This window comes from Oryctolagus cuniculus, chromosome 9 (genome assembly GCF_051225735.1).
Source record: "Oryctolagus cuniculus isolate XC-2025 breed Fujian yellow rabbit chromosome 9, ASM5122573v1, whole genome shotgun sequence".
NCBI classification, from domain to species: domain Eukaryota; kingdom Metazoa; phylum Chordata; class Mammalia; order Lagomorpha; family Leporidae; genus Oryctolagus; species Oryctolagus cuniculus.
The window spans coordinates 132,097,147-132,123,113 of NC_142875.1; the positions used below are offsets into that span (position 1 = coordinate 132,097,147).

Sequence of the window (25,967 nt, forward strand, 5' to 3'; positions counted from 1 at the left end):
CCCATAAATGTTCTTTAAAATTTCTGACGATGTGTACTGGAAGCTGAAGTCTGTGGGAAGCTTCAGAAGTGCATTGGAAGGGCCGGCGCTGTGGCTCACTGGGTTAACGCCCCGGCCTGAAGCGCCGGCATCCTATGTGGGCGCCGGTTCAAGAACCGGCTGTTCCACTTCCGATCCAGCTCTCTACTATGGCCTGGGAAAGCAGTAGAAGATGGCCCAAGTCTTTGGGTCCCTGCACCTGCACAGGAGACCCGGAAGAAGCTCATGGTTCCTGGCTTTGGATTGGCCCAGCTCTGGCCGTTGGGGCCATCTGGGGAGTGAACCATCGGATAGAAGACCTCTCTCTGTCTCCCTGCCTCTCCTGTGTCTGTGTAACTCTGACTTTCAAATAAATAAATAAATCTTAAAAAAAAAAAAAAAAAGAAGTGCATTGGAAGGCTGGTGGGTGTGAGCCCTCCTTGTCTTCTACCCTCATTTTGTTTCTTGGCAGCACACGTATCTTCCTCCCCACCAACAGGCTCTGCCCTTTTTTATCTCGTTAAGATTCCTCCTGAGATCGGCTATCTGGAGAATCTGACATCTCTTGATGTGAGTTACAACTCCGAACTGAGGTCTTTTCCCAACGAAATGGGGAAACTAAGCAAAATCTGGGATCTGCCTCTGGATGAGCTGCGTCTTAACTTTGATTTTAAACACGTAGGATGCAAAGCCAAAGACATCATAAGGTTAGATCATTTAATTTCCATTTGTTCTTGCTACATGTGTTTCAGATTTGTTCTTTCCGTCACTTGTTGTGGTTCCAGTGTAGGGAACAAGTGAGTCGTGTTATAAGCCCCCATCACCTTCATTTACTGCATGGATTTGTGTGGTGCTGTGGCCGATGCTTCCAGTTCTTATCAAGCTCACCTTGAGAGAAGTGGCTTCTCTTCACCATTCTTCTAGATGTAAATGTCTGGAAAGGAGATAACTGCTACTGCCTTTCTGGTTTCTTGTTTCCAACTACAGTCTGAAGAAGCAGAGCAGCGTGTAGAGCTTGTCAGCGCATTTCCTGTCGCGGTTAGCTAGCCCATGTCTGCCGTATTTCAAAGCGTAGCCATCACTTACGGGTGTGACATGACGGGCTTTGATTTTGCCCGTCGGCACGAGTGACCTCCTCGCTTGGTCATGTTTGCAACCTGCACATCTCCCAGGCGCCAGTGTTTCTTGTGGTCTGTACGTTAAGAACATCCATACTTTCGTTGATGGGTCATGTCCCCCTCTAGGGTCCCACTCGGCACGGTAGTCTTCCGTTCCCTGCCGAGGAAATCCTTGATGTCCTTGACGGACGATAGCATCCCCGAGGCAGGTTCTCGGCCGTGCTCACACCTGTTCATCCCACAGACCTGGCACACGCGTGGAGCTGTCGTGTCAGCAGTGACTGACACGTAACTCAGGCCTCTTCTCCTGAAGTGCTCTTCCATTTCCATTCTTCTCTGTTTACGAGAATGGATTTGGTTTTCTGAGTGCCTGAGCTTAACTTAATCTGAAAGGAATAGAGTTTGTCTCCTGTATTGAATGCAACTGTCCCTCTACCCACATAATTATTTCCTATGAGTTTCCCTCCTGAAATTGGTGAAGGCGTTCATATAAAAATTGGTTACATTCTTACTAAGCATTGAATAGAACTACCTTCACTGGATTGTTGCCACTACATAATGAAACATTTGTGTGTGTGTTTAACATTTTTAGAAAAGACAGAGTACCTACAGCAGTTTAAAAATTGTGGCATCACTTAATTTTTCTAAGACTGACTCTTTTCAAAGCATAGTGAATTACTGTTCATTAAATAAATCAGAGAGTAATGTGGCCTGTTGGTCATGTTGTAGGATTCCTATAAGAATGAATCAATCAGTATTGCCTAAAATACACTTAGGATTTAGCTTGCTTCTCTAATTTTAAAGTATGATATCCTTTTAGCATAGTTTGAAATATATCTTTCTATATTCGTTATATTATTGATAATTTCTAAAACCTATTAATTAAGGGTGGTTTTGTTTAGCTTCCTATAGCACTTCTAATATGTTTATTTTGTACTAAAGTTAGAAACAGTAACATATTAATATTTGCTGAGAGTGTAATATCATATATGTATTTGTTTATGATGTAACCAAGAAAATCTCACTATATATATCCTGCCCATATACATACATGATGTATATATGAATATATGTATATAGCATTGTATGCTCACATATATAACCAATATTATCCCTTTTGTTAAGAATTACTGGCCGGCGCTGCGGCTCACTAGGCTAATCCTCCGCCTAGCGGCGCCGGCACACTGGGTTCTAGTCCCGGTCGGGGCGCCGGATTCTGTCCCGGTTGCCCCTCTTCCAGGCCAGCTCTCTGCTGTGGTCAGGGTGTGCAGTGGAGGATGGCCCAAGTGCTTGGGCCCTGCACCCCATGGGAGACCAGGAAAAGCACCTGGCTCCTGGCTCCTGCCATCGGATCAGCGCGGTGCGCTGGCCGTGGCGGCCATTGGAGGGTGAACCAACGGCAAAGGAAGACCTTTCTCTCTGTCTCTCTCTCTCACTGTCCACTCTGCCTGTCAAAAAAAAAAAAAAAAAAGAATTACTAAGTATTAGTATAACAGTATGTGTGTTCTACCTTTATTCTGTGTCATATAGGTTTTGTATTATATAATTTTCAGGGTTTAATTTATGCTGTTTAAAAATCCATGTATATAGACAGGCATATCATATTATATGGACATCAAAGATGTGTTTTAGCATTTAGATTATTTCTAGGGGTAGGGTAACGTGATATTGTATTTGGTAATGCCGCCCAGCGTCATCAACTGCTAAAATCATTAACAAAATATGCGCACTGGCAGTGTGTTCAGAGACATGCGCAGAACCGGTTATAGACTCTGCGCTCTTCTGCAGTCTCTTAGAAAGTCTGACATTAACCTGCAGCGTGCAGAACCTCACCTAGACCTCAGCTCGTCCTTCTGAGCAGTCTGTTACTGCATTTCAACCTTTCACAAGCCAGGTTTCTTCAGCAGCGGCTCAGAAAGGCCGTGCCGTACAACCGAATGAAACTCATGATCGTGGGCAATACCGGGAGTGGCAAGACCACCTTGCTGCAGCAGTTAATGAGAGCCAAGAAGGCCGACGTCGGCATGCAGGGCGCCACGGTCGGCATCGACGTGAGGGACTGGCCCGTGCAGATCAGAAGCAAAGGGAAGAGAGACCTCGTGCTGAACGTGTGGGACTTCGCAGGTGTGTTTCTCTAGAGTTCTTCATGATTCGCTGTTAGCTTTTACTGAGAACGGGGATCTGAGTTTTCTGTTCCGAGACAGCAAGGAGCTGGTGGGTCCTCTGGAGTCACACCCGGGCTCTTGTCACCGCAGTGCAGAAGAACTCGGAGGGAAATTTCAGATCGGTGGGCTCCAGACAAAGCTGCGTCCTTGGTTGGTGGCTGACTCACCTGCTGAAGTTGTCACCATCTGGGAAAACCCAGGGCAGCCCCGTATACTTGCCTCCTGGCTACCTTCCTCCTTTGAGTATGCCTAATAATGAATAGCATTACATCCCCACATTTCTTTCTTTCTTTCTTTCTTTCTTTTCTTTCTTTCTTTCTTTCTTTCTTTCTTTCTTTCTTTCTTTCTTCCTTTCTTCCTTTCTTCCTTTCTTCCTTTCTTCCTTTCTTCCTTTCTTCCTTTCTTCCTTTCTTCCTTTCTTCCTTTCTTCCTTTCTTCCTTTCTTCCTTTCTTCCTTTCTTCCTTTCCTCCTTTCCTCCTTTCTTCCTTTCTTCCTTTTTTTTTTTTTTTTGACAGGCAGAGTTAGACAGTGAGAGAGAGAGACAGAGAAAGGTCTTCCTTCCATTGGTTCATCCCCCAAATGGCTGCTACGGCTGGCACACTGCGCCGATCTGAAGCCAGGAGCCAGGTGCTTCTCCTGGTCTCCTATGCGAGTGCAGGGCCCAAGCACTTAGGCCATCCTCCATTGCCCTCCCTGGGCCACAGCAGAGAGCTGGACTGGAAGAGGGGCAACCGGGATAGAATCTGACGCCCCAACTAGGACTAGAACCCGGGGTGCCTGTGCCGTAGGCAGAGGATTAGCCTAGTGAGCCACGGCGCTGGCCCCCACATTCCTTTTCCAAAGAGGATTCTGGCCTGCTACCTGGTTGGTTAGAAGACCTCTCTCGTCTCTGTTTAGGGCGCGAGGAGTTCTACAGCACACACCCCCATTTCATGACCCAGCGTGCTCTGTACCTGGCCGTGTATGATCTCAGCAAGGGACAGGCTGAAGTTGATGCCATGAAGCCCTGGCTCTTCAACATAAAGGTGACCTGATGACCTGAGAATGGAAAGTGTGTGTGTGTGTGTGCGTGTGTGCACGGGGACTGATTCTGGACCAAGAGTTGCTTCCAACAGTCTCTGCATACAGTTTTCAAAAGAAAGCACCAAAATGTCGAATTGAGAAAATTCCAGAATCCTTAAGTCACGACATGAAAGTGGAGTACTTCTGGGCAGGTATTGGGCAGTCAGGATGCCCCCATGCCAGGGGCCACACGGCAGTGCCTGGGCTTGCTCCTCCACCTCCTCACTCCAGCATCTTGCTGGTGCACAGCCTGGGCGGCAACAGTGACGACACAGGTACTTGGGTCCCTGCTGCCCATGCGGGAGATTTCAATTGAGATCCCAGCTCCTGGCTTTGGCCTGGCCGCTACAGATGCTGCATGTATCTGGTAAGTGAGCCAACAGATGAGTTCTCTCTCTTTCTCTGTCTCTGTCTCATCTCTCTGTCTCTCCCTCATAAATAAATCAGTAAAAAAAAATTTAAAAATTAGTGCATTCCATATTGGAGAATGTTACTGATTCCTGAAACCCTTTTAGCCTATACAACTTGAAGATACATTTGTTGGACTATCTGTGATCATACACTGGATATCTCTTGCCTAATTTAAGATAAACCACACTAAAGAAAAGTGGTCGTGCATCACCAGTTGTGTCCTCCATGGCAGCTTGTATGGGGTCCCTCAGACTCCACCCTTTGGACAGGCCCAGACGGCTGTGCACACGCAGCGGGTCTCCTATCATTTCCCTGCTGTTTGCCCCGGTGCCATGCTGTCACCTTCTCCTTCCATAATCTGCTGCTTAGAACTGAGGCTGAAGTGACAGCCAGTGCACACAATAATGATGCTGCAAGTAGGGTCCTTAGGAAGCTTTGTGTCACGTTTGTTATCTCACGTGACAGCATACAGGCCTGTTTGGTAATTTGGGAGAGTTTTAAAAACCTTTTGTTGTCTATTTGTTTTGTTTTGAGAGGAAAAGAGGGAAAGAAGGGGGAAGGGAGGGAGAGACAAAGAGGCCTCCCGTCAGCTGGTTTCCCTTCAAAAGCCCAGGAAGCCATGCCTGGGCCGTGCCAAACCTGGGATCCAGGAACTCATTCTAGGTATTCCATGGGGGTGGCAGGACTCAAGTGCGTGAACCACACTGCTTCCTCCCAGAGTGTGTATTGGCAGGAAGCTGGATCGGGAGTGGAGATGGAACTGGAACTCCGGTGCTGGGATGATGGGATGTGGGCATCCCAAATGGCATCCTAACTGCTGTGCCTAATGCCTGCTTCTAAATTCCCCGTTTCTTGTCTTTGTTCTTAGTGTCTAGTGTGAGTAGGTATTGCAGTGACAATAAAGCTGTGTTAGTGGCTTTATCCCTTTCATTTAGACTCCAAATTGAATGAGTTTTAGACTGAATTCTGGAAATTGAATTCAGAAATAAGGAAGAGAAAATATAAAGCACATTATGTAATGTGGATGTAATTTAGCTTTATTAAATGCATGTTTTATTGGGAGGCGCACACACACATTGCATTTAAGGTACGACTTTCCCAGTGCTGGGGGACAGTGCACGTAGAAAGCCAAGAGAAACTGCTTGGCTGCTGCCTCAGGCCACTGTGAGAATCGCAGCGGCAGCAGCTGGGTACGAGTTTGGAAAGTTTCGTGGTTTCATTGATTGAGAGCGAGGAGGTATCTGTGCTGCTTCTGCAGGATACCCGAGTCTGGGCGGTTCACAGAGGCCTGAGATTGGGTTCCTAGTGTTTTGGAGGCTGGGGAGTTGCAGGTTGAAGGGCCGGCTTATGCCGCTCTGTCAGAGAGAGGCCGAGAGAATGCAGTTGAGAGGGGGAAAGGCAGGGGAGAGGGCTGAACCGTCTGGGTCAGGAACCCACCCCCAGCTCTGGAGCCCCTCCTGTGCTGCTGGCCTTGGTCCCTTCATGCCGGCCCTGAATCCCGCCTCCCGCCACTGTTGCACTGGGGCTTTAACTTCCAGCCAGGGTCAGCCCAAGCCAGGACAGGAAGGGCCGTCGCTGTGTTTTTCATTCCTGTGTGTGTGGATTTCACGGAAAGCGGATGTGGGCATAAGTGTTCCCGATGTCAAAGCTTTGCGTGCGTCCCCAGGCACGGGCGTCGTCCTCCCCCGTGATCCTCGTGGGCACGCACCTGGACGTTTCTGACGAGAAGCAGCGCAAGGCCTGCATCGGCAAGATCACACGGGAGCTCCTGAACAAGCGTGGCTTCCCCGCCATCCGGGACTACCACTTCGTCAACGCCACCGAGGAGTCCGATGCCTTGGCCAAGCTCCGGAAGACCATCATCAACGAGAGCCTGAATTTCAAGGTGAGTGGAGGCCGCCTCCTGTCTGCTGCGCCGACACCGCAGGTTCATTTTGCTCTGTGCACCTGCTTACAGATGGCAGACAGAGCAACTGTTTGGCCCCTGTGGGCTTCTGCAGAGCTGTGAGCGTTACTGTGAGTGAGGTTGCCATAACTCATGCATAATCTAGACAGGACTAACAGGCGCTTGGGGATCTTGAGAGAAACTCAGAGCCACTGAGAAAATGCGGCTGCTGTCATTTCTCCCCCCGTGGCCAGTGCGGGGCTTCGGCCAGAAGGCGGAAGTGGGCGCTGGGCCTTGGGCTCGGCTGTTTGGGCTCTCTGACTGTTGGCTCTGCATCTGCGCTTTCCGCTTTGTGCCCGTCCTGGCCTGTGCTGCTCCCTCATGTCTCCCGTCACTGGGATTGAACCTGCGACTTTCCCAGTGCTGGGGGACAGTGCACTTGCCGGGCCGTCAACATCATTCTCTTGGCTTTCGGCAGTGTCTGCCGTGATTACCTTCTACAAATCGGGCTTTTTTGTTGTAGGACTTAGGTTTGAAATTTTAAGCCAGCTGTCATAAAATGCAGATAAATTGGTCACTAGGGAGAACGCTGTCTTGAAGCTTCGTGGGAAGAGGAAGTCTGCCCTGGGCTCTCCAGGGAGCCTGCTGTGCCCTGCACTGGACAGCTTGCTGGGGAGTCAGCCTGCGCACAGCACAGTGAAGCTCATTCAGTCCTGTGGGCCAGGCTCGTTAGCACTGGTGGTCAAGGTCATGGCTTTTAACTAGTCCTGGCAGGCCTGGACGGACATACGTATTGTTAGAGTCGCACTCTGCTCTGAAGAGCCTTCGGGTTTGCATGGGGGGTGATGTGCTCTTGTTAGCCTCACTCTTGGCTGGTTAGCTCACTGCTGCCGAGTACTCGCCCGTCCCCGAGGTCATGAGCTGTGGATGGACACTCTGGTCTCTGAGGTGCACAGAGAGGATGAGTGTGTCACCTTTCAGCACTCACCTGCAACACTTGCTGGAAGATTTACCGAGGGTGAATCCTGTCGTATTCCATAAGAATTACTTGTCATTTGTGGATTTTTCTTACTTTCTGGTAAAACCCAAGATGACAGAGTGTCAGGACTTCAAACCAACAAGTGTGTAAAATGTTTTCATCTGAGTAATCTCTTTATTGGGTGGTTTTCTTTGGCGACTATAGCTATACTTAACTGGGTTATTGCTTAGGATGGTTTTATAGCTTTTTGTCATTTGCTGTCAGAACTGAAGTCATATTTTTTAAAAGACCCATCGAGGGATGACTGTGTTTTGGAAATGCCTGGATTTAGTTGAAGCCGCGTCTGTAGATGAGCTGGGTTAATCCCACTGTTTTCTGAAAGCGAGGTGTCACTGTCCACGGTAAGACATTTCTCCCAGCACTCATGGATGAATGATTCCTTGTAAAGAAGTAGCAGGCAGCTTTGAGGAACGGCAGTGTGGTTTAAAGGGAGGTGCACATTGCTGATCCGTGCGCCGTTGGGCCGCATTGCTCGGAAACTCATTTGGCTGCTTTGTAGAGCAGGGATGCTTTCAGGTGCCCCGGGCCCTCGGAGCTCTGCTCAGATGGCAGCTTCTCCTTTTCTCTGGCTCTTCTCTGTTCTTCCCGTGTGCTGCCCGCCTCTGCAAACACACGTCCACGCACACTCCTTAGAGCGCAGATGGGCATTCATTGTTTTGTGTCGGGTCAGACTGTCGGAGACGTGATAACCAAGCGGAAGAGAGAAACGGGACAGAGCAGAGCTCAGCGCCGACCCTGCGCTCAGAGCCCAGCCCAGGCGTCAGCGGCACCGGCCTGCTTTGCACCCTGTGACCTCCCTGCACGGTTCTTCCCTGATGCACTGCTTGGTTTCCATTCCGCGGGAACCCTTGTTGAGTTAGTGTACAAATTTTCTTCCTTGAGTTAAAACATAAACTTCAGTTTGAAGTTACATTTCACCTCAGTTCACAGATAATGCAGAGAAGGCATGTCAAAAGTGGAGGTCAGAATTGTAGGTAATTTTCTGCGGCGAGGAAAACGTGGAAGCAATCTTTGAAATGACGCTTTGCAGCTAAATATGAACACAGTGGTGTGACTGTTGAAACCAGCCTCCTTAGGTTCTAGTTACAAGTAGAAAAAGAGCAAGTTACATCTGTGTTTTGGCTGAATAAAATACCTTTGTTTGTTCTTGGAATAAGTTTGAGAATTTAGATAGACATTCTCATCAATGTGGGAAGAGAAAAAGAACGTGTTGTTTTCATGGATTCAGAAATGGGGAGAGTGTGCCATCTGGTGGCTCCCGAAGGCATTTTGGTTTACTACTCCTGAAACTACATTTCTGTTTAAAAATACATTTTCAAGAAAAATGATTGGAAAATATAGCTTAGAAATGAGCATCTCAAGGCTGTTCTTTTACAAATCTTGCTTTATGTATTTCTCAGAGGGAGTGGGTCCAGGCTTCATCCCCTCACATCAGCATCGGGGTGTAGGTGATTGGACGTTTTCCCAAGCTCGGGCTCTGTGAGAAAGCACAGCGTGGCTGACAAGTCTCCTTGTCTGCCATCTTCTGGTGCTGGTATAATTCCACCATTGTTACATTCTGCAGGTGGCAACCACAGAATGTAATCTTTTGCCTTCAGGTGAGGGCACTGTTATCTAAAAGCTCTTGCGGTACGTACTGATTTCTTAGGCTACCATGTCTGTTGCACACTAATGACTTAGAAAATAAAAACTCTTTATTATGAATGGTTTATCCTAGTTTCTGCCATGAAATTTCTGGATGGCTAGTTCACTATTTCTATGTTATTATATCTCACAGTTTGTTTTTTTTTTTTTTCAAATTGTTTTCTGTGTCCGTAAGTTTCATATTTAAATTTCATTTTGTTTCTCACCCTGCAGTTTGAACAGGTTCACATCACACTTTGATCCAAAAATATGCTTCTGGATGACGTGCCCATCTCTGTGAAGACTGCTAGCACAGGTGACAGATACATAATTAAAATAGGTTTTTACAGCTTGTCATTTGTAATCTAATAGATCCGAGATCAGCCTGTTGTCGGGCAGCTGATTCCAGACTGCTATGTAGAACTTGAGAAAATCATTTTGTCCGAACGTAAAAATGTGCCAACTGAATTTCCCGTAATTGACCGGAAACGATTATTACAACTGGTGAGAGACAATCAGCTGCAGCTGGATGAGAATGAGCTTCCTCACGCCATTCATTTCCTAAACGAATCAGGTTTGTGCGTCAGCTTCCTATTTTTGTGTTCACAACTTGCCCTACTAAATTATACAAGTATGTCTCGGTCTTGTATAGAACTACATATAAAAAGTCAAGAGACTATAAAATTCTTTAACAGGACACTGATCCCCCCCCCCCCGTTGGAAGATCATCATGTCATAAGAACATAAAATTAGAAATCATTTGAGGACAAAGGGGTGAGAATGGCCCCTGAGCAGGAGTTAGGATTGTGGATTCCAGAGCTGGTATTGGCATCTCATAGCATCTGGTGAGCTTGGTCTGTGTGTCAGCTATTTTTATACCCTGGACAGAATCACGGCTGTGGTGGCTGAGTACCTTCAGGGTGCAGCTGCCGAGCTGAGAATGGGCACCCCGTGATGGCGCAGAAGAAAACTTTGCAGCTGACGTCACTGCTGATTGTTGTCTGATCGCTTTCTGCAATTGTGAGAGCCTGTTTGTCCTTACTAGAGTGGACGTCTAAGAAGCACTCTGAATCCTACACTCTGTTGAGTGAAAAATAGCTTGATGTGGGTTAGAATCTTCCCCCTTTTCTCATGGTTCTAAAGTAGATATGCAGTGTTGCTTATCTGTATTTGCAATTAAATGTGTCTTAGGTGTGTAGGTGTAGAGAGCTAGAAAGGGAACGATGCATTTCTGCCCCTTTAGTAAAATATATTCTGCTATGCATGCTGATGTCTCACATGTACTTAAATATCATTTTGTATCATTCAAAAATCCATCTTTACATAGTGGGACTTTAGGGCTTGGGAATGAGGAGGCGTGGGTTCTAGACCCAGCTCTTCTGCCAGCCGTGTGAGTGGCAGATAAGGACGCTGGCCTGGGCTTGGTCTAAAGCTCCCTGGCGTTTGCACCTTCTGCACTCTGTGTCTCATTGTTGCATTTTTCCCTCCAGGGGTTCTTCTTCATTTTCAAGACCCAGCGCTGCAGCTGAGTGACTTGTACTTTGTGGAACCCAAGTGGCTCTGCAAAGTCATGGCCCAGGTTGGTGTCTTAGGGTTTCCTGCGTGTGGGGGAGGGGTTGTGGTTGAGGAGCAAGCGCGTGGCGCCCCGAGCACGGAGCATCTCCTAGGATGCGTTTGGTTAAATTGGAAGTGGGTATCAAGATCGGACATTGCGGAAGGCTTCGGGCAGCAGGAGGTTCACGGGGAGCTTGCTGACGCGGGAGGGGTCTGCCACCCACAAGCCTTTGCTTTCAAGCCAGTGGTGGACGCCTGTGCACCTCCAGCCCAGGCTGTTCTCCTGGACCCTGAACACGTCTGTGGTTTGCTGTTCATTGAGTCGGGTGAAGGCTCTCTGAAAACCCTTGGGGCCAACGCCCGTAGGAAGATGGGGCGGGGGAGCCTGTGGAGCCTCTGTCTAGTTAACACGGAGGGATGTTTTGACTCACTCATTAGGTATTCAGTTGGGATTTGATTCATCCACTAAATGATAACAAAGCCAGTAGATCAGAGCTTGGCCTGTTTCTAGATGTTCTCTGAAGACTTACTGGCTTTTTGGTGTTTCTTGGTGTTTCAAGCCTTTGTGTGTTTCTGAAATAGGGATAGCAATGTTATCCTCTTGATTGCCTTTCTGGTTCGCTGCAAGTGAGGAGTTAATGTTTCTAATTTTGTTTTTGAGCCATTTTGCAATGTAAGGTATAATATTTTAGAAAGTGAAGAGAAATACTTTTAAAACTGAAAAACACTCATTTCATTTTGGAAGGTGCATCAGTTATGGATTCAAATAAAAAATGTATGCAAGTAGCTGCATCCCATACAGGAAAGGGAGTTTTCGACAGACCTGGCAGATTTGTCTTCCTGGGTGGCACACTGTAACTGTCAGAAAACAGCCAAGCTGTGTGCAGCCAAGAAAAGACCAGAACTCCCCCCGGGAGAGAGAGGTTTCGTGAGGCTTTGGGACATGTATGTAATGTCACATGTATGTAAATGATTTTTGGGCGAGCATGTCTGCTAGGGTAGAGTGAGAAGCAGCTGTGAGTGAAAACCGGGCTTTTCTTAAACAAGCTGGTTCCCACACAGTGATCTTCCCAGGTTCTGTGGAGTAATTAAGTTGAAACTCCATGAAATTTCTTCTCACTAGCATACTTAGAATACAAACTTGCTAATTGAAGTGGAAATGAAATCCAGAGGTTGAATAGCTCAGTTACTTGGACAGATTTGAAATGTCAGGAAAAATGTAAATTTAGATTTCTCATTCGCTTGAAAAATAAATCCCATCGTTTTTATTTATGCTGATAAATTCAAATACATTGCCATTTTTCACTTAGCTTCACAGGGAATGAAAGCTATAAATAGTCAAGCGCGAACAAGAGCCACTTGTCTGACACCATCAGCAGAAATAAACAGGGGTCTTCCCTCCATGAGTCACCAGGGCTGGGGTGAGAACAACTCCGAGGTGCAGGAGCTCAGAGGAGCCCACCCACCCTCCTGTACCCTGCATTGCTGTCAACTCAGGGAGGAGTTTGTGAAACTTACTTAGCTGTGTGAGAAAGACACGAAAAAGAAAAAAAAAGGCATGCTTGCTTGGCAATTTATTCTTTTTTTTGTTAATTATTTAAGGAATACAAATTTCATTAGTACAACTTTAGGAATATGGTTATTCTTCCCAGCATACTCACCCTCCCACCCTTCCTCCTCCTTCCCTTCCTCGTCTCATTCTCCATTAAGATTCATTTTCAGTTAACTTTGTACACAGAAGACCAACTCTATACTGAGTAAATATTTCAACAATTTGCTCACACACACACACACACACACACATAACTGAGAACAATTTAGTGCACAGTGACTCATGTTGTTAATTTAACAATTAACACTATTATGTATGATATCAGTGATCACTTGAGGTTCTTGATGTGAGCTGCCTAGGCTATGGAATCCTTTTGAATCCACAAAATCTGTCAGTATTTAGACAAGGCCACAGGCAAAGTAGTTCTCTCCTCCCTTTAGAGAACATCCTGCTATGATGGCCACTTCTTTCCTCTGGGATCTCACTCACAGAGATCCTTCATGTAGAAGATTTTTTGCCGCAGAGTTCTGGCTGTCCATGCCTAAAATGCTCTCAGGGGCTTTTCAGCCAGATCAGGAAGCCTTAAGGGCTGATTCTGAGTTCAGAGTGTTATTTAAGCAATTGTAATTATGAGAGTCTGCTGTGTGGACTGCTTCCCATGTTGGAACATTCTCTCCTTTTTATTTCTATCCATTATTATTACCAGACACTTGATCCTATTTATGTGATCACTTTAACACTTGAGGTGGCATTTTTACCACCCAGTTTAATGGGATTTGGGGTCTCATGTCAAGTTTTTAAACTGTAGCCTTAGAAGTCCATAGGAATGTTTGCAGAACTCTACAGCTTTACAGTTACAAACTTCCTCCTTCCTCTTTTATTCCCACTCTTATTTTTTACTGAGATCCATCCTCATTTGAGTTTATACACATATGATAAACTCTATGTTAAGTAAAGAGTTCAACAAATAGTATGAAGAAAAAAAAACAAAAAATAAAAAAGACAAAACTGTCTCTCAACATCAAGATAAGGGCAGCTCAAGTCATCCCTTTAGAAAGTGTCAATTTCACTTCTACAGATTTCGTTTTAGGTGCTCTATTAGTTCTCAAGGATCAGGGAGAGCATAAGGTATTTGTCCCTTGGGGACTGGCTTATTTCACTATGATGTTTTCCATACTCATCCATTTTGTTGTAAATGACCAGATTTCATTTTTTAGTGCTGTGTAGTATTCCATAGTGTACATATCCCATAATTTCTTTATCCAGTCTTTGGTGATGGGCATTTAGGGTGATTCCAAGAGGGCTTGTTGATTTAATCAAGTGGAGCGTTAGAATGCTTTCTTGGCAATTTAATCTTTTAAAAAAATAATACATGGAAGAAATACAGAGGAACTAGGGAAATGGTATTTCCTTGAATGACAGTGCAAGTCAGCCATGCAAGTCACTAGGGTAAGGAGTTATATCTTTTAAAGATAATGTAATTAAGATAGTATTTCAGGTTTTATTGCTGTGTAATAAGGCATTCCCAAACTTGGAGACTTAAGATACCAATAGTTTGTAATCTCTCACTCGTCTCTGGGTTGAGTGGGCTCAGCAGAGTGGTTCCTTCCCACGTGGTGCTGGGCAAAGGCTGTTCACTTGTCATGGTTCACTGAGCTGGGCTGGAAGGCTCTGGAAATCTCTCTGCACATTTGGGGTGTATTGGTGCCCCTCTGGTAGCCCAGGTGGGCTTCATCATGGCATGATAGTCACGGGGTGATTAGATACCTCACATGCTGACTGACAGCCTACAGGAACAAAGTGCAAGTTACCAGTCCTCTTAAAGTGTAGCTCCAGAACTGGCAAAATGTCAGTTCTGCTACCGTCCAGTGACCAGAGCAACCATCAGGCCATCCCGGATTCAAGGGGGAAGAGAATGGACTCTGCTTCTTCATGAATTGAGCAGGACACATGTATAGGGGAAGCACTGATGATATCGGTCTTTGCAAACCATTATAAAAAGTGATAGCATGATATACAGATCTGCAGAAAATATTCAGCACAGAGGTTTTTAAATGAGTTAATCTAACTAAAACAAATTAGAATAACTAGACAATAATGGCTCACATACAAAAGGTGCCTATGTGCTTTTCAAAGATTATTGTATTTATTTCCCACAGCACGGAGAAGTGGAAATTGATGGCCAGAAAGGGTAAATAATTCACCTAACACTATGTTGTTCAGAAGAATTAGTTAGGATTTCAAGCTGAGTAGTTGGACTTGAGTGCCTGTCAGTTAGGGTAAGACACCCCAGATGTCACTTTTTCAGAGTTCCTTCATCCAACGATATTCCTACTAAAACAGGAAACGGTTTTGCTCTCTGTCGCTCCCCCTCTTCGTGGAGGAACGACACTAAACGCTGCCTAGGCTTCATATCCGAGTCACGGCACCATTATGTCGCTCCCCCTCTTCGTGGAGGAACGACACAGGACCCTGCGCTGTTCTTTCATCTGCTCGGCCCTCCCCGGGTTTGCTGCTGGTTCTTCCCGGGTTGGCTACTATCCCTTCCACCTCCGTGGAAGGGCAGTTCCCCCTGGCCGCATTCCCCACTTCCGCAGGGGAGCGGCACACCGCCGGCCGGTTCTCTCGGGGGCTGCACGGGTTCCCTTAGATGTTCCCCATAGATGTTCCCGGTGCATGCCGTCTCTCTCCTCCTTTATAGTCCTCCTCCGCCAATCCCAACTCGGCTGCCCACACGCCGAGTACGCTGCTCTCCTCCAATCAGGAGCAGGTCCTACAGTTTATTGGTTGAACTGGAGGCAGCTGTGCGGAAGCTGTTTACTTCTCTCCCAGCGCCATATTGTGGGAGAGCAGATGCATAGAATAAGTCTTAATTCCAGTAACTTAGTCTAGTCCGAGCTGCTCCCCACAGAGGAGAGCAGATGCATAGAATAAGTCTTAATTCCAGTAACTTAGTCTAGTCCGAGCTGCTCCCCACAGATCCCCCTTTCTTTTTATTTTTTTGGCGTTGATACGCGCCTGTCTTCGGTGTCCCGCAGCACACACTCTGCTCTACTTGCTAGAGTTGCCACAGGCTCTTACAAGTCCTATCCATCAGGCAAACCGAATCCGGGTCCTCTCTTCGCCATGTTGTGAGGAGGTTTTTAGGCGCTGATGCGTGCCTGTGTTCGGTGCCCTGCAGCGCATGCTTTGCTCTGCCTGCAGGGGCTTACAAGCTCTATCAGGCAAACCGAATCCAAGCCTTCTCATTGCCTTATTGTGGGGGAGACTTATTAGTGTTGGTTCGTGCCTATCTTCGGTGACCTGCAGCTCATACTCTGGTCGAGCTGCTTGCTGGCGCTTACCGCCTTAAATCAGGCAGACCGAATCCAAGCTTAATATTGTTGTATTGTGGGGAAGCCTTACTGATGTTAATTCGTGCCTGTCTTCGGTGACCTGCGGCGCATAAGCTGCTAGCTGCCCGCAGGTGCTCATCGCCTCACTTGATTAGGCAGACCGAATCCAAGCTCTCACATTGCAGTGTTGTAGGGAGGCCTTTTTATTTCTCTATTTCTCTATCTCCGGGCATTCCTATTTCTCCCATTTTACTTCTATCTTCCAGCATTCCTATTTTTCTCACTTTACTTCTAAACTTCTGTTTCTCTTATCCCTGCGGCTTCCCGCTCTCATTCTTATCCCCGCGGCTTCCCGGCTGCGCCCGCCCCGAGGCTGCTTCTCGGCAGCTTTCCGGCTGAGCCGCTTCAGCCCGCGCCTCTCTCATCTGCGCAGCTTCCCGGCTCCTCGCCCCGCCGGCGCCCGCCCCGCGGCGGCTTCACAGCTCTGCGCGGCTTCCTGGCGCCTCGCCCCGCCGGCGGGTTCCCGGCTCTGCGCGCACGCTCCGCGGTCTCCACGCACTTCGCGCCCGCACCACGGCCTCGCGCCAACGCCCCGTGCTCTCTCTGCATGCGGCGGCTTCCGCGAATGTTTCCGCCACCACCGGCATTCAATCCAAGTTCCCCGGACTAACCTGGCGAATTCTGGCGGCCCACGTCTCTGCCTCTGGTTCCAGATCTTCGCCTCTTGCTCCCCAGGGTGACTTGAAGAATTCCAAGATGGCTTGGCCTGCACTCGCGGCTTCATCCTCCCTAACATTTTTCTCTACCCGGTGTGTTTCCCTAAGTTTTCTTCCAACAATATTCCTCCCTCATTTCTCCTGGCCTCTCCCCACAGTCCGTATCCAAGTCTAAGCCTCCTCCAGGTTTCACTTTCGCTTTCAATCTCCTAGCTTCCCCGCCATAGTCCGCATCCGAGTCTATGAAAGCTTTCACTTTCGCTTTCAATCCTAACTTCTTTCCCACAGTCCATATCCGAGTCTATGCCTAGGCTTTCAATAGCTTCTTCCGGCACCTAGGCTCTTTGCTAGTCTCTCTCTCCGGTATTTTCCTGCTTCTTCCCGTTTCTTCCCTCCTAAGTTTCCTATCCGTCCTAGGTTTCCTAATCCGAGTCATGTTTCCTATCCGAGTCACGGCACCATTATGTCGCTCCCCCTCTTCGTGGAGGAACGACACTAAACGCTGCCTAGGCTTCATATCCGAGTCACGGCACCATTATGTCGCTCCCCCTCTTCGTGGAGGAACGACACAGGACCCTGCGCTGTTCTTTCGTCTGCTCGGCCCTCCCCGGGTTTGCTGCTGGTTCTTCCCGGGTTGGCTACTATCCCTTCCACCTCCGTGGAAGGGCAGTTCCCCCTGGCCGCATTCCCCACTTCCGCAGGGGAGCGGCACACCGCCGGCCGGTTCTCTCGGGGGCTGCACGGGTTCCCTTAGATGTTCCCCATAGATGTTCCCGGTGCATGCCGTCTCTCTCCTCCTTTATAGTCCTCCTCCGCCAATCCCAACTCGGCTGCCCACACGCCGAGTACGCTGCTCTCCTCCAATCAGGAGCAGGTCCTACAGTTTATTGGTTGAACTGGAGGCAGCTGTGCGGAAGCTGTTTACTTCTCTCCCAGCGCCATATTGTGGGAGAGCAGATGCATAGAATAAGTCTTAATTCCAGTAACTTAGTCTAGTCCGAGCTGCTCCCCACAGAGGAGAGCAGATGCATAGAATAAGTCTTAATTCCAGTAACTTAGTCTAGTCCGAGCTGCTCCCCACACTCTCCACCTAACAAGTTTGGACAAACTGGGTCTCCTGTAAAGTCCACAGTATGAGATGGATTCTGAACTGCAGTTTTTGTCTATTAATGGCCCTTTGTACCTTGTCTTTAAATACCAGTATGTTCAAACAGTCATTCGTTCATTGATTCAGCAAATACCATATACACAAAACAGGAGCGTAGACATGGTCAGAGCAGTCCCTGGACCTAAGGATTTTACAGTTCAGTGTATTGCGCAGTACATGGCAACAAAAATAGTGTTTGTTGCTACTAAAATATTGCTCAAGCATGCTGGATCTGGAGAGAATTAAGCCCAAACTTCTTTTAGGAATGAATTTGGCTAAGGAAGAGAGAGTCTGTAGGTAGCTAGAGCTAAAATGCAAGGGCTGACTGTGTGTGTGTCACAAGCACTTTCCACTCTCGTGGAAATCTAAGGGACAGTCATTGTTTTCATCTCCTTTTACAGAGAAGGAGGCTGTGCCTTAAAGAAATTAAATCCCTTTTCTGAAGTCACCCCACTTGCTTCAGAGCCTGGATTTGAACCTGGGTTTGTCTCAAGTGACCAAGTGAGACTTGATCAAGGCTCACATTGTGGTCTCCGTGTTAGAATTGTCCAGTTTGCTTCTTTCTTTTTTTTTAAGATTTTTTATTTATTTATTTGAGAGGTAGAGTCACAGACAGTGAGAGGGAGAGACAGAGAGAGAGGTCTTCCATCCGTTGGTTCACTCCCCAAATGGCCACAACAGCCAGAGCTGCACCGGTCTGAAACCAGGAGCCAGGAGCTTCTTCCAGGTCTCCCACATGGTGCAGGGGCCCAAGGACTTGGGCCATCTTCTACTGCTTTTCCAGGCCACAGCAGAGAGCTGGACTGGAAGAGGAGCAAATGGAACTAGAACCAGTGCCCATATGGGATGCTGGTGCCTTGGGTGGAGGATTAACCTACTGCGCGCCTCAGCCCAGCCTGCTGACCCAGACTCTGGGAGCAGATCCAGCAGAAGCGTAGTTACTCTGAGACTCACTGACTGTTCTCCTCCGCCTCTGCCCAGGAACAGAAACCTCGCCTGTTCTGTACCCATCGGGTGATCTTTCTGCTGCACACCTGGAGGGGTGATTTGCAGGGAGCACATTCCCAGGACTGTGTTACTGATGAGGCTGCAGTACAGATGTGCTGTATTGGATTTATCATTGAATTAGAGCGGGGAAGTCTTGAGGTTCAGAGCATATCAGTAATTTGTGATCTGAACTCAGACTCTTAATTTAACAAACATTGGGAGGGGTGGGTACCCTCTTGGGATTCAAGGCTACTAGAGAAATTAGGTCCCCAGTTGTACTTAACAACATTTAAATTGTTCTGGTCATTTGCACTTGACATGAATTGTAGTCAATGAATGCATAATAGTTTGTATTGTTATCAGAAGACCAGGAACAGTGGACCATTAATTAATAGAAATGGTAGTCAGGACTCCTGCCGCATTCTGTACCTTACAGGAAACTCAGATTGCTCTCACAGGTTAGTTGATAAGGAAAACCATTTATTTGTTTAATATTTTTTAAAGTTCTAAGACCTTCTCTGACAATTTAACAAAGCATTTCATGTCACTTTAAATTTGAAATATTTCAGAAAATGAGTGCTAGTGATTGATATTTATGAGTTCGAATTCTTCAGATTTTGACAGTGAAAGTGGAAGGCTATCCGAAACATCCTAAGGGAATTATTTCACGTAGAGATGTGGAAAAATTCCTGTCGAAGAAAAGGAGATTTCCAAAGAATTACATGACGCAGTACGTTAAACTCCTGGAAAAATTCCAGATCGCCTTGCCAATAGGAGAAGAGTACTTACTGGTTCCAAGCAGGTAAAATAACCCATTAAAACTATTACGCCATGAAAATTAATGACCTACTGCCTTGTTTTAATGGTGAGATAAAATCAGTTTATAATAGATGTATGAAATTTTTAGCCTCTTGTGTAAACTTTGTACTGAAATATAGCATTTGCTTTTAATTAAAACAATGTGTTTGATGGTTCATAGCAAATGGCTTATTTTATTTATATAATTACTCTTTGGTTTACTATTGCTTAAGTTACTTAAGAAGGGTCAGTATTAGAGGGGTGTGTGTGTGTGTGTGTGTGTGTGTGTGTGTGTGTGTATGTATCCCTATTCACACAGTGCTGAGAGAATTTCTGTATTAGGGAAGTGGATCAGAGTTTTTAAATGATTCATTCCATCACAATGAAATCCTAAATTCTGGTCCTGTGTTGTAGAAATTTGTCCTCATTGCTTTCTGAGCAACCTGGGAAGTCCATAAAGTGTTACGATGTTGAAAGGTGCAAATGACAGTGATGTATGGCAAGCAATTCTAAAAAAGATACTTTTTTTGAGCTCATTTTTTCAAGTTTTATAAAATCAATATTTTTGTAAACATGGCTAACTATAATAAATGATTTGGATACAAAGGATTACTGAAATCCTTTCCTGCATCTATTATATCTGAGAATGCACTGAGTTGATCAAATGTCCATCAGACATTTGATACAAGAAGAGCAAAGAGTGGAGAATCTTACAGAGTGTGTCACCAGTTACAGTGGTTGGCTTTCTTGGTTTCGAGTAGTAAGCGCCTTGGTCAACGTGGCTGGTGATGTTGGTGCTTCCTAAAGACGATGTCCTCTTCCCTTTAGTCTCTCTGACCACCGGCCCGTAATAGAGCTTCCACACTGTGAGAACTCGGAAATCATCATCCGGCTCTATGAAATGCCTTATTTCCCCATGGGGTTTTGGTCAAGATTAATTAACCGGTTACTTGAGATCTCACCTTACATGCTTTCGGGAAGAGGTAAGTTTGAAGACAGTATTTACAAAAGTTAGGGGCAGAGCATTTTAAACATTATATGCCAGTTTCCTTGAGTTTGCTTTTCTGGAAGACAAGCTCCTGAGAACTGAGCTTGACCAGTACAAAGGTGCATGAGCACACACAGACTCAGGCCATGTGTCAGGAAGAACATCCCTCAGGCCCTCGAGCCGGCCCATCCCAAGTGCTTTAACACGTTCCCAGCAAGCATTAATATCTTGTTTTCCATGCCCACAGCAAATTGTAAACAATAATTTTAAAAGGTGAGATTAGTTAGAATTCATTGTCTCTCTCTCTCTCTCTCTCTCTCTCTCTCTCTCTCTCTCACACACACACACTCATGAAAGACAAAAATGCAATGATTACCATATAATCAGTGAGGTTAGTCAACAGATGTGACAGGTTCTGGCCGCGCCGTGGAGGGCCCATAATGTCTGTGTTCTGTTGTACCATCCTCAAGCAACTGACAGAAAAAGAACAAAAATGGATGTTTATGAAGTCAGCTGTTTTTCTTAAACTGAAGAGACATCTAAGTGCCTCAAAGGGAAAACACCAATATTTTTAAAAAATATTTTTTCCAAAATAAACTTTATCTTGCTGGGAATTAATCCACATATAGGTATTTAGACTGCTCAGGAGGTTTTAGTTTTACTGTGACCATCAAAACATTATGAGGGTGGCTGGCATTGTGTTGTAGTGGGTTAATCTACCACTTGTCACACAGGCATCCCGTATTGGAGTGCCAGTTTGAGTCCTGGCTTGGCTGCTCTGCTTCCATTCCCTCTCCCTGCTGTTGCACAGGGGAGGGCAATAGCTGGTGGCCCAAGGACTTGAGTTCCTACTGCCCCTGTGGGAGAACCAGATGGAGTTCCTGCCTTCTGCCTTTGGCTTGGACCACACTTCGCTGTTACAGGCATTTGAGGGGTTGATTGATGTGCAAACTGTCTCTCTTGATCTCTCTCTCTCTCTATCTCGCCCTCTGATGCTAAGCATTTAGAGTAAATAAATCTTGTAAAAAGTGTGCTTATTTACACTTCATTATTTGTTAATCATATTAAATTGCTTATCAGTATGAACTGAAAATGTATCTTTGGTCTTCTATAGCACAATTAATTAATTTTGTTGCAAAATTAAGGGTGAACTATTGAATACTGCTGGGTAGTTAGTCGATACCATGAAGATGTGTGTCACTAACAAGCCACAGCCTTCTCTGAACACAGATAGGTTTGAATACTGTGTCTTGTGTGTGCAGTACTGTCAGCCTCCCCCCATTTACGTGGGGTCACTGATTCCCGGATCCATCTGACCCTCTTTCAGAACGAGCGCTTCGCCCCAACAGAATGTACTGGCGCCAGGGCATCTACCTGAACTGGTCTCCTGAAGCTTACTGCCTGGTGGGATCTGAAGTCTTAGACCATCACCCAGAGAGTTTCTTAAAGATTACAGTTCCTTCTTGTAGAAAAGGTAGGGGAACTGATTTAAACTGTGAATTGTGCACACTTCTAAGGAGATCTAACTTGAAGTCTTCGCAGTTCTTCCCCAGCTCTGGGGCAGGCAAGACGTAGACAGACAACTGAACTCTGTTCTGGATTATGCAGGCTGCATTCTACTGGGCCAAGTCGTGGACCACATTGACTCTCTCATGGAGGAGTGGTTTCCTGGGCTGCTGGAGATTGACATCTGCGGCGAAGGAGAAACCCTTTTAAAGAAGTGGGCATTGTATAGTTTTAATGATGGTGAAGAACATCAAAAAATCTTACTGGATGACTTGATGAAGAAAGCAGAAGAAGGTACGCTTTGGTACAGCGTTCTCATGTCTTCGATGATGCTTCAGTGTTTGTGAAGGGCCTGCTTTAACCAATGTAACAATCACTGTCCATGTGGAGTGAGTTTAAAATCACTACGTTCAGTTATGGTGCCGCAGTTCAGAAAAATAGATCCTTCTGGTATTTATAGTTGGTGAGATACTGTGTTCTGAAATCAGAAATTGTTGATGTGTGGCTTGGACATTGGCTCATGCAGTAACACACTGTCATCTGGGAACTGGAAGCTCCAGCTCACCCTGTCTCGCAGAATCGTCACAGAGATTAAAGTTGGGAACAGGCTGACGATCCTGTCTGCCGTAAGATAACTGATTTGTGAATATTGCAGAAGTAGAAAGCAGATCACTTCCTAGTCAGATGCCAAGTAGTTAAAGAAGTTCTTAATATCGAGTGAATGAACTTGGGAATGAGTTGTACAAATTCTAACCGGTTAGCTAGTAAGTGGACTTTTAATTTTCTCCAGAAACCTAGGATTGGTAAGATAAGCTAAGGGAGTGATTAGAAATGGAAGGAACTGTGTTATTATGTTTTGACAGTAAAAAAGCAGGTATATGTATATTCCTAAATAAGACGTTAAATAATCTCATGCATTCTTCTCAGGAGACCTCCTCATAAATCCCGATCAACCGAGACTCACCATCCCCATATCTCAGATTGCTCCGGACCTGGTTTTGGCTGACCTGCCTAGAAACATTATGCTGAACAACGATGAGCTGGAGTTTCAGCAGGCTCCGGAGTTTCTCTTAGGTAACTGCTTTTGTTAGTTTGAGAATACAGACGGTCTCCTTGTAATTTAGAGGATATTCAGTCATGGTGCATTCTTAAATGTTCTGTGTCTTCACACACTCATTATTTGATTTTTCTTTTGGGGTGCTCTGTTGTAGAGTGACTTCTTGTTGCAGACCTGGAATTCGCACCTGCTCCCGTAGAGTAGGATCTGTCTGAGGCTGGGTTTGCTGTGGAAGCACAGACGTATGAACCGGGTCTTGGCCTTTGCTTTCATTACTGGGATGCGGGGAGACTTGGAGGTTTTCTGTTGAGTAAAGCGAAGCAGCCATTTCTCGGTCTCCACAGAACGGAAGAAGTAAAAGAGGAACTTGTCTATGGAGCCGTAGGCAGCCCCTGACAATGCGGAGTTCTCAAGAAGTATTTATAAAAAAATCTGGCATTAAAAAATCCGGAGCATTAAACTGGTGACACACTCACACTCTGTCGTTTTTTTCTGTGCTTACCAAACAGTTACTGTTTGTTGGCTGGTAACGCGAGTTCAGCTGTTGCTATCCAGCAGTGTGCGAAGGACATAACTCATGTAGTGTCTTCAGGTGTTCACAGAAAGATACTGAAATCATGGTCACCATGCTCCAATATTTGCATTTCTAGCTTTCGTCCTGGGCCTATCCTGTACTTGGATGTGGGCTTTGAGATCTAAGAGATGCTTTAGCACACAGTCCAAACATTTAATGCTTTTCCACAGTACTTTTGGAAAGAAATGGTCAGCATATAATTTGTCATTACATGTCACTGACCCTCAGAATAAACGATAATGTCCTCATAACCTCATGCTGTTTATGAAGACCTGAACTGCTCAGCTCTTTGGTTAGCTGTTAAAAAAAACTATTTTTTTAAAGTTTGTTTTCTTAAATGACAAGTAAAACTTGTACAGATTTATGATGTACATCATGATGTTTTGACATATGTATATGCAGAATGGCTAAATCAAGCTATTTATTTTATTTTTTTAACTTTTATTTAATGAATATAAATTTCCAAAGTACAGCTTATGGATTACAATGGCCCCCCCCCCCATAACTTCCCTCCCACCCACAACCCTCCCCTTTCCCTCTCCCTCCCCCTACCATTCACATCAAGATTCATTTTCAATTCTCTTTATATACAGAAGATCAGTTTAGCATACATTAAGTAAAGATTTCAACAGTTTGCACCCACATAGAAACACAAAGTGAAAAATACTGTTTGAGTACTAGTTATAGCATTAAATCACAATGTACAGCACATTGAGGACAGAGATCCTACATGAGGAGTAAGTGCACAGTGACTCCTGTTGTTGACTTAACAAATTGACACTCTTGTTTATGGCATCAGTAATCACCCTAGGCTCTTGTCATGAGCTGCCAAGGCTATGGAAGCCTTTTGAGTTCACCAACTCTGATCATATTTAGACAAGGTCGTAGTCAAAGTGGAAGTTCTGTTCACAATTGCTCATAATGATAGGATTAAGAGTCAAAGGGAGCACATAAACAAGACTAGTGTCTGCAAATACTAACTGATAGAATAAAAAAGGGAGAGAACGATCCAACATGGGAAGCGAGATACACAGCAGACTCATAGAATGGCAGATGTCCTAAGCAGCACTCTGGCCTCAGAATCAGCCCTTAAGGCACGTGGATCTGGCTGAAAAGCCCATGAGAGTATTATAGGCATGGAAAGCCAAAACACTCTGGCAAAAACAACAACAAAAACCTAAATGAAAGATCTCCGCGAGTGAGATCCTAGTGAAAAGAACAGGTCATCAAAGAAGGAGGTAAATCAAGCTATTTAACATATTACCTCACTAATAATTTTTTTAGAGGTTAGAGTATTTAAAACCTACACTTTGCACATTTTCAAGTATACAGAATATTGTTGTTAACTGTAGGGTTACATATTCACATTCCAAACATTCCTGGAAGTCATTGGGAATGGCAAGTATTAAATATACTTAGTATAGAATATTTGAAGACAGTTGACTTTGTATAGAGTTTGTTGTTGTATGTATACATTTAACATCAGTTAAATCACCAGGGCGAGAATGCCTGAAATTTGTCCATAACGTTATCAGCAAAAATATGTGTAGAATTTGAGACATCACATATCAAGCCAGAAAGACTGCTTTTCGATTGTTCTTCCCTCGGCTTGAGAATCTTACAGTGAACCTGTGGCTCTGCAGTTGTGGAGGTGAAGACAGTAGTGGAGGTGGATTAACCTTCTCCTTCCCAAATGCAGGGCTGGGCTGGCACATCTTAGTGAAAAGGTCTCTTTCACAGGCGTTCTTTGAGCGATAGATTTGTGAGGCCCGGTGTAAGTGTCTAAGGAGTTCCCAGGCACACTGCTTCTCTGGGAGCTGGTTTTTAGGAGAGCCACCACGTGGCACCGCAGTGGTGCGGTTTCATGGGGCTTTCTTTCCTGCCAGACTGTCACATGAAGCAGCAGTCCTTAACCTTGTTTGTGTGGGCAGTCACTGGAAAGACTCCACGTTGATGTGCGCAGACTCTCAGGGAAGGTCTTTACAAACGCAGAAAACGCTCCCACCTGAAATCCCGATCTGTTTCCCGTGAACATCGCCTTGGTTGTCGGAGCCATCCAGATGGGACTTCCTTATTTGAGATTCCACCTCCACTACCCATCTCCTCCCTTCCCTGTCTGCTGACGTCCTTTCTCCTGGTTAGCCAGCCCTGTTTCTGATTCCAGTACTTAGTGCTCCCTGCAAGTCTCTCACTGTGAACAGTATTCATGAATGGTTTTGTAAGTCAAGTAGTTACTGAGTACTACAGTGATAGGATAGGGGTCTCCAAGACTGGTAAGACACAGATAAAACTTCTAACGTGTTATAATCCAGTAGAAATCTAAGACATACTCAGAGGAGGACTTTGTAACTTTTATTGAGACGTTGCTCGGAAGAAAAAATTAATGTATGGGTGTGTAAGCTCCTCATGGAGACTGAAACAGTACACAGGC

General features: G+C 45.7%; 1 protein-coding gene across 4 annotated transcripts in view; it reads left to right on the forward strand.

Annotated features, from left to right (window-relative positions):
* The window catches only part of LRRK2 (leucine rich repeat kinase 2), a 165,880-nt gene that overhangs the window by 95,649 nt on the left and 44,264 nt on the right, over nt 1-25,967 (forward strand). For all 4 annotated transcript variants that reach the window (XR_016213165.1, XR_016213164.1, XM_070049660.2 and 1 more), the window contains exons 28-38: nt 544-725; nt 3,031-3,260; nt 4,200-4,327; nt 6,442-6,660; nt 9,695-9,896; nt 10,813-10,901; nt 19,228-19,415; nt 20,240-20,394; nt 21,727-21,873; nt 22,008-22,199; nt 22,833-22,979. Coding sequence is in view for 2 of the 4 variants with exons in the window: in XM_070049660.2 (XP_069905761.2) it covers nt 544-725; nt 3,031-3,260; nt 4,200-4,327; nt 6,442-6,660; nt 9,695-9,896; nt 10,813-10,901; nt 19,228-19,415; nt 20,240-20,394; nt 21,727-21,873; nt 22,008-22,199; nt 22,833-22,979 (1,879 nt within the window). In the remaining 2 variants the exon portion in view is untranslated. The remainder of the gene's footprint in view (nt 1-543; nt 726-3,030; nt 3,261-4,199; nt 4,328-6,441; nt 6,661-9,694; nt 9,897-10,812; nt 10,902-19,227; nt 19,416-20,239; nt 20,395-21,726; nt 21,874-22,007; nt 22,200-22,832; nt 22,980-25,967) is intronic.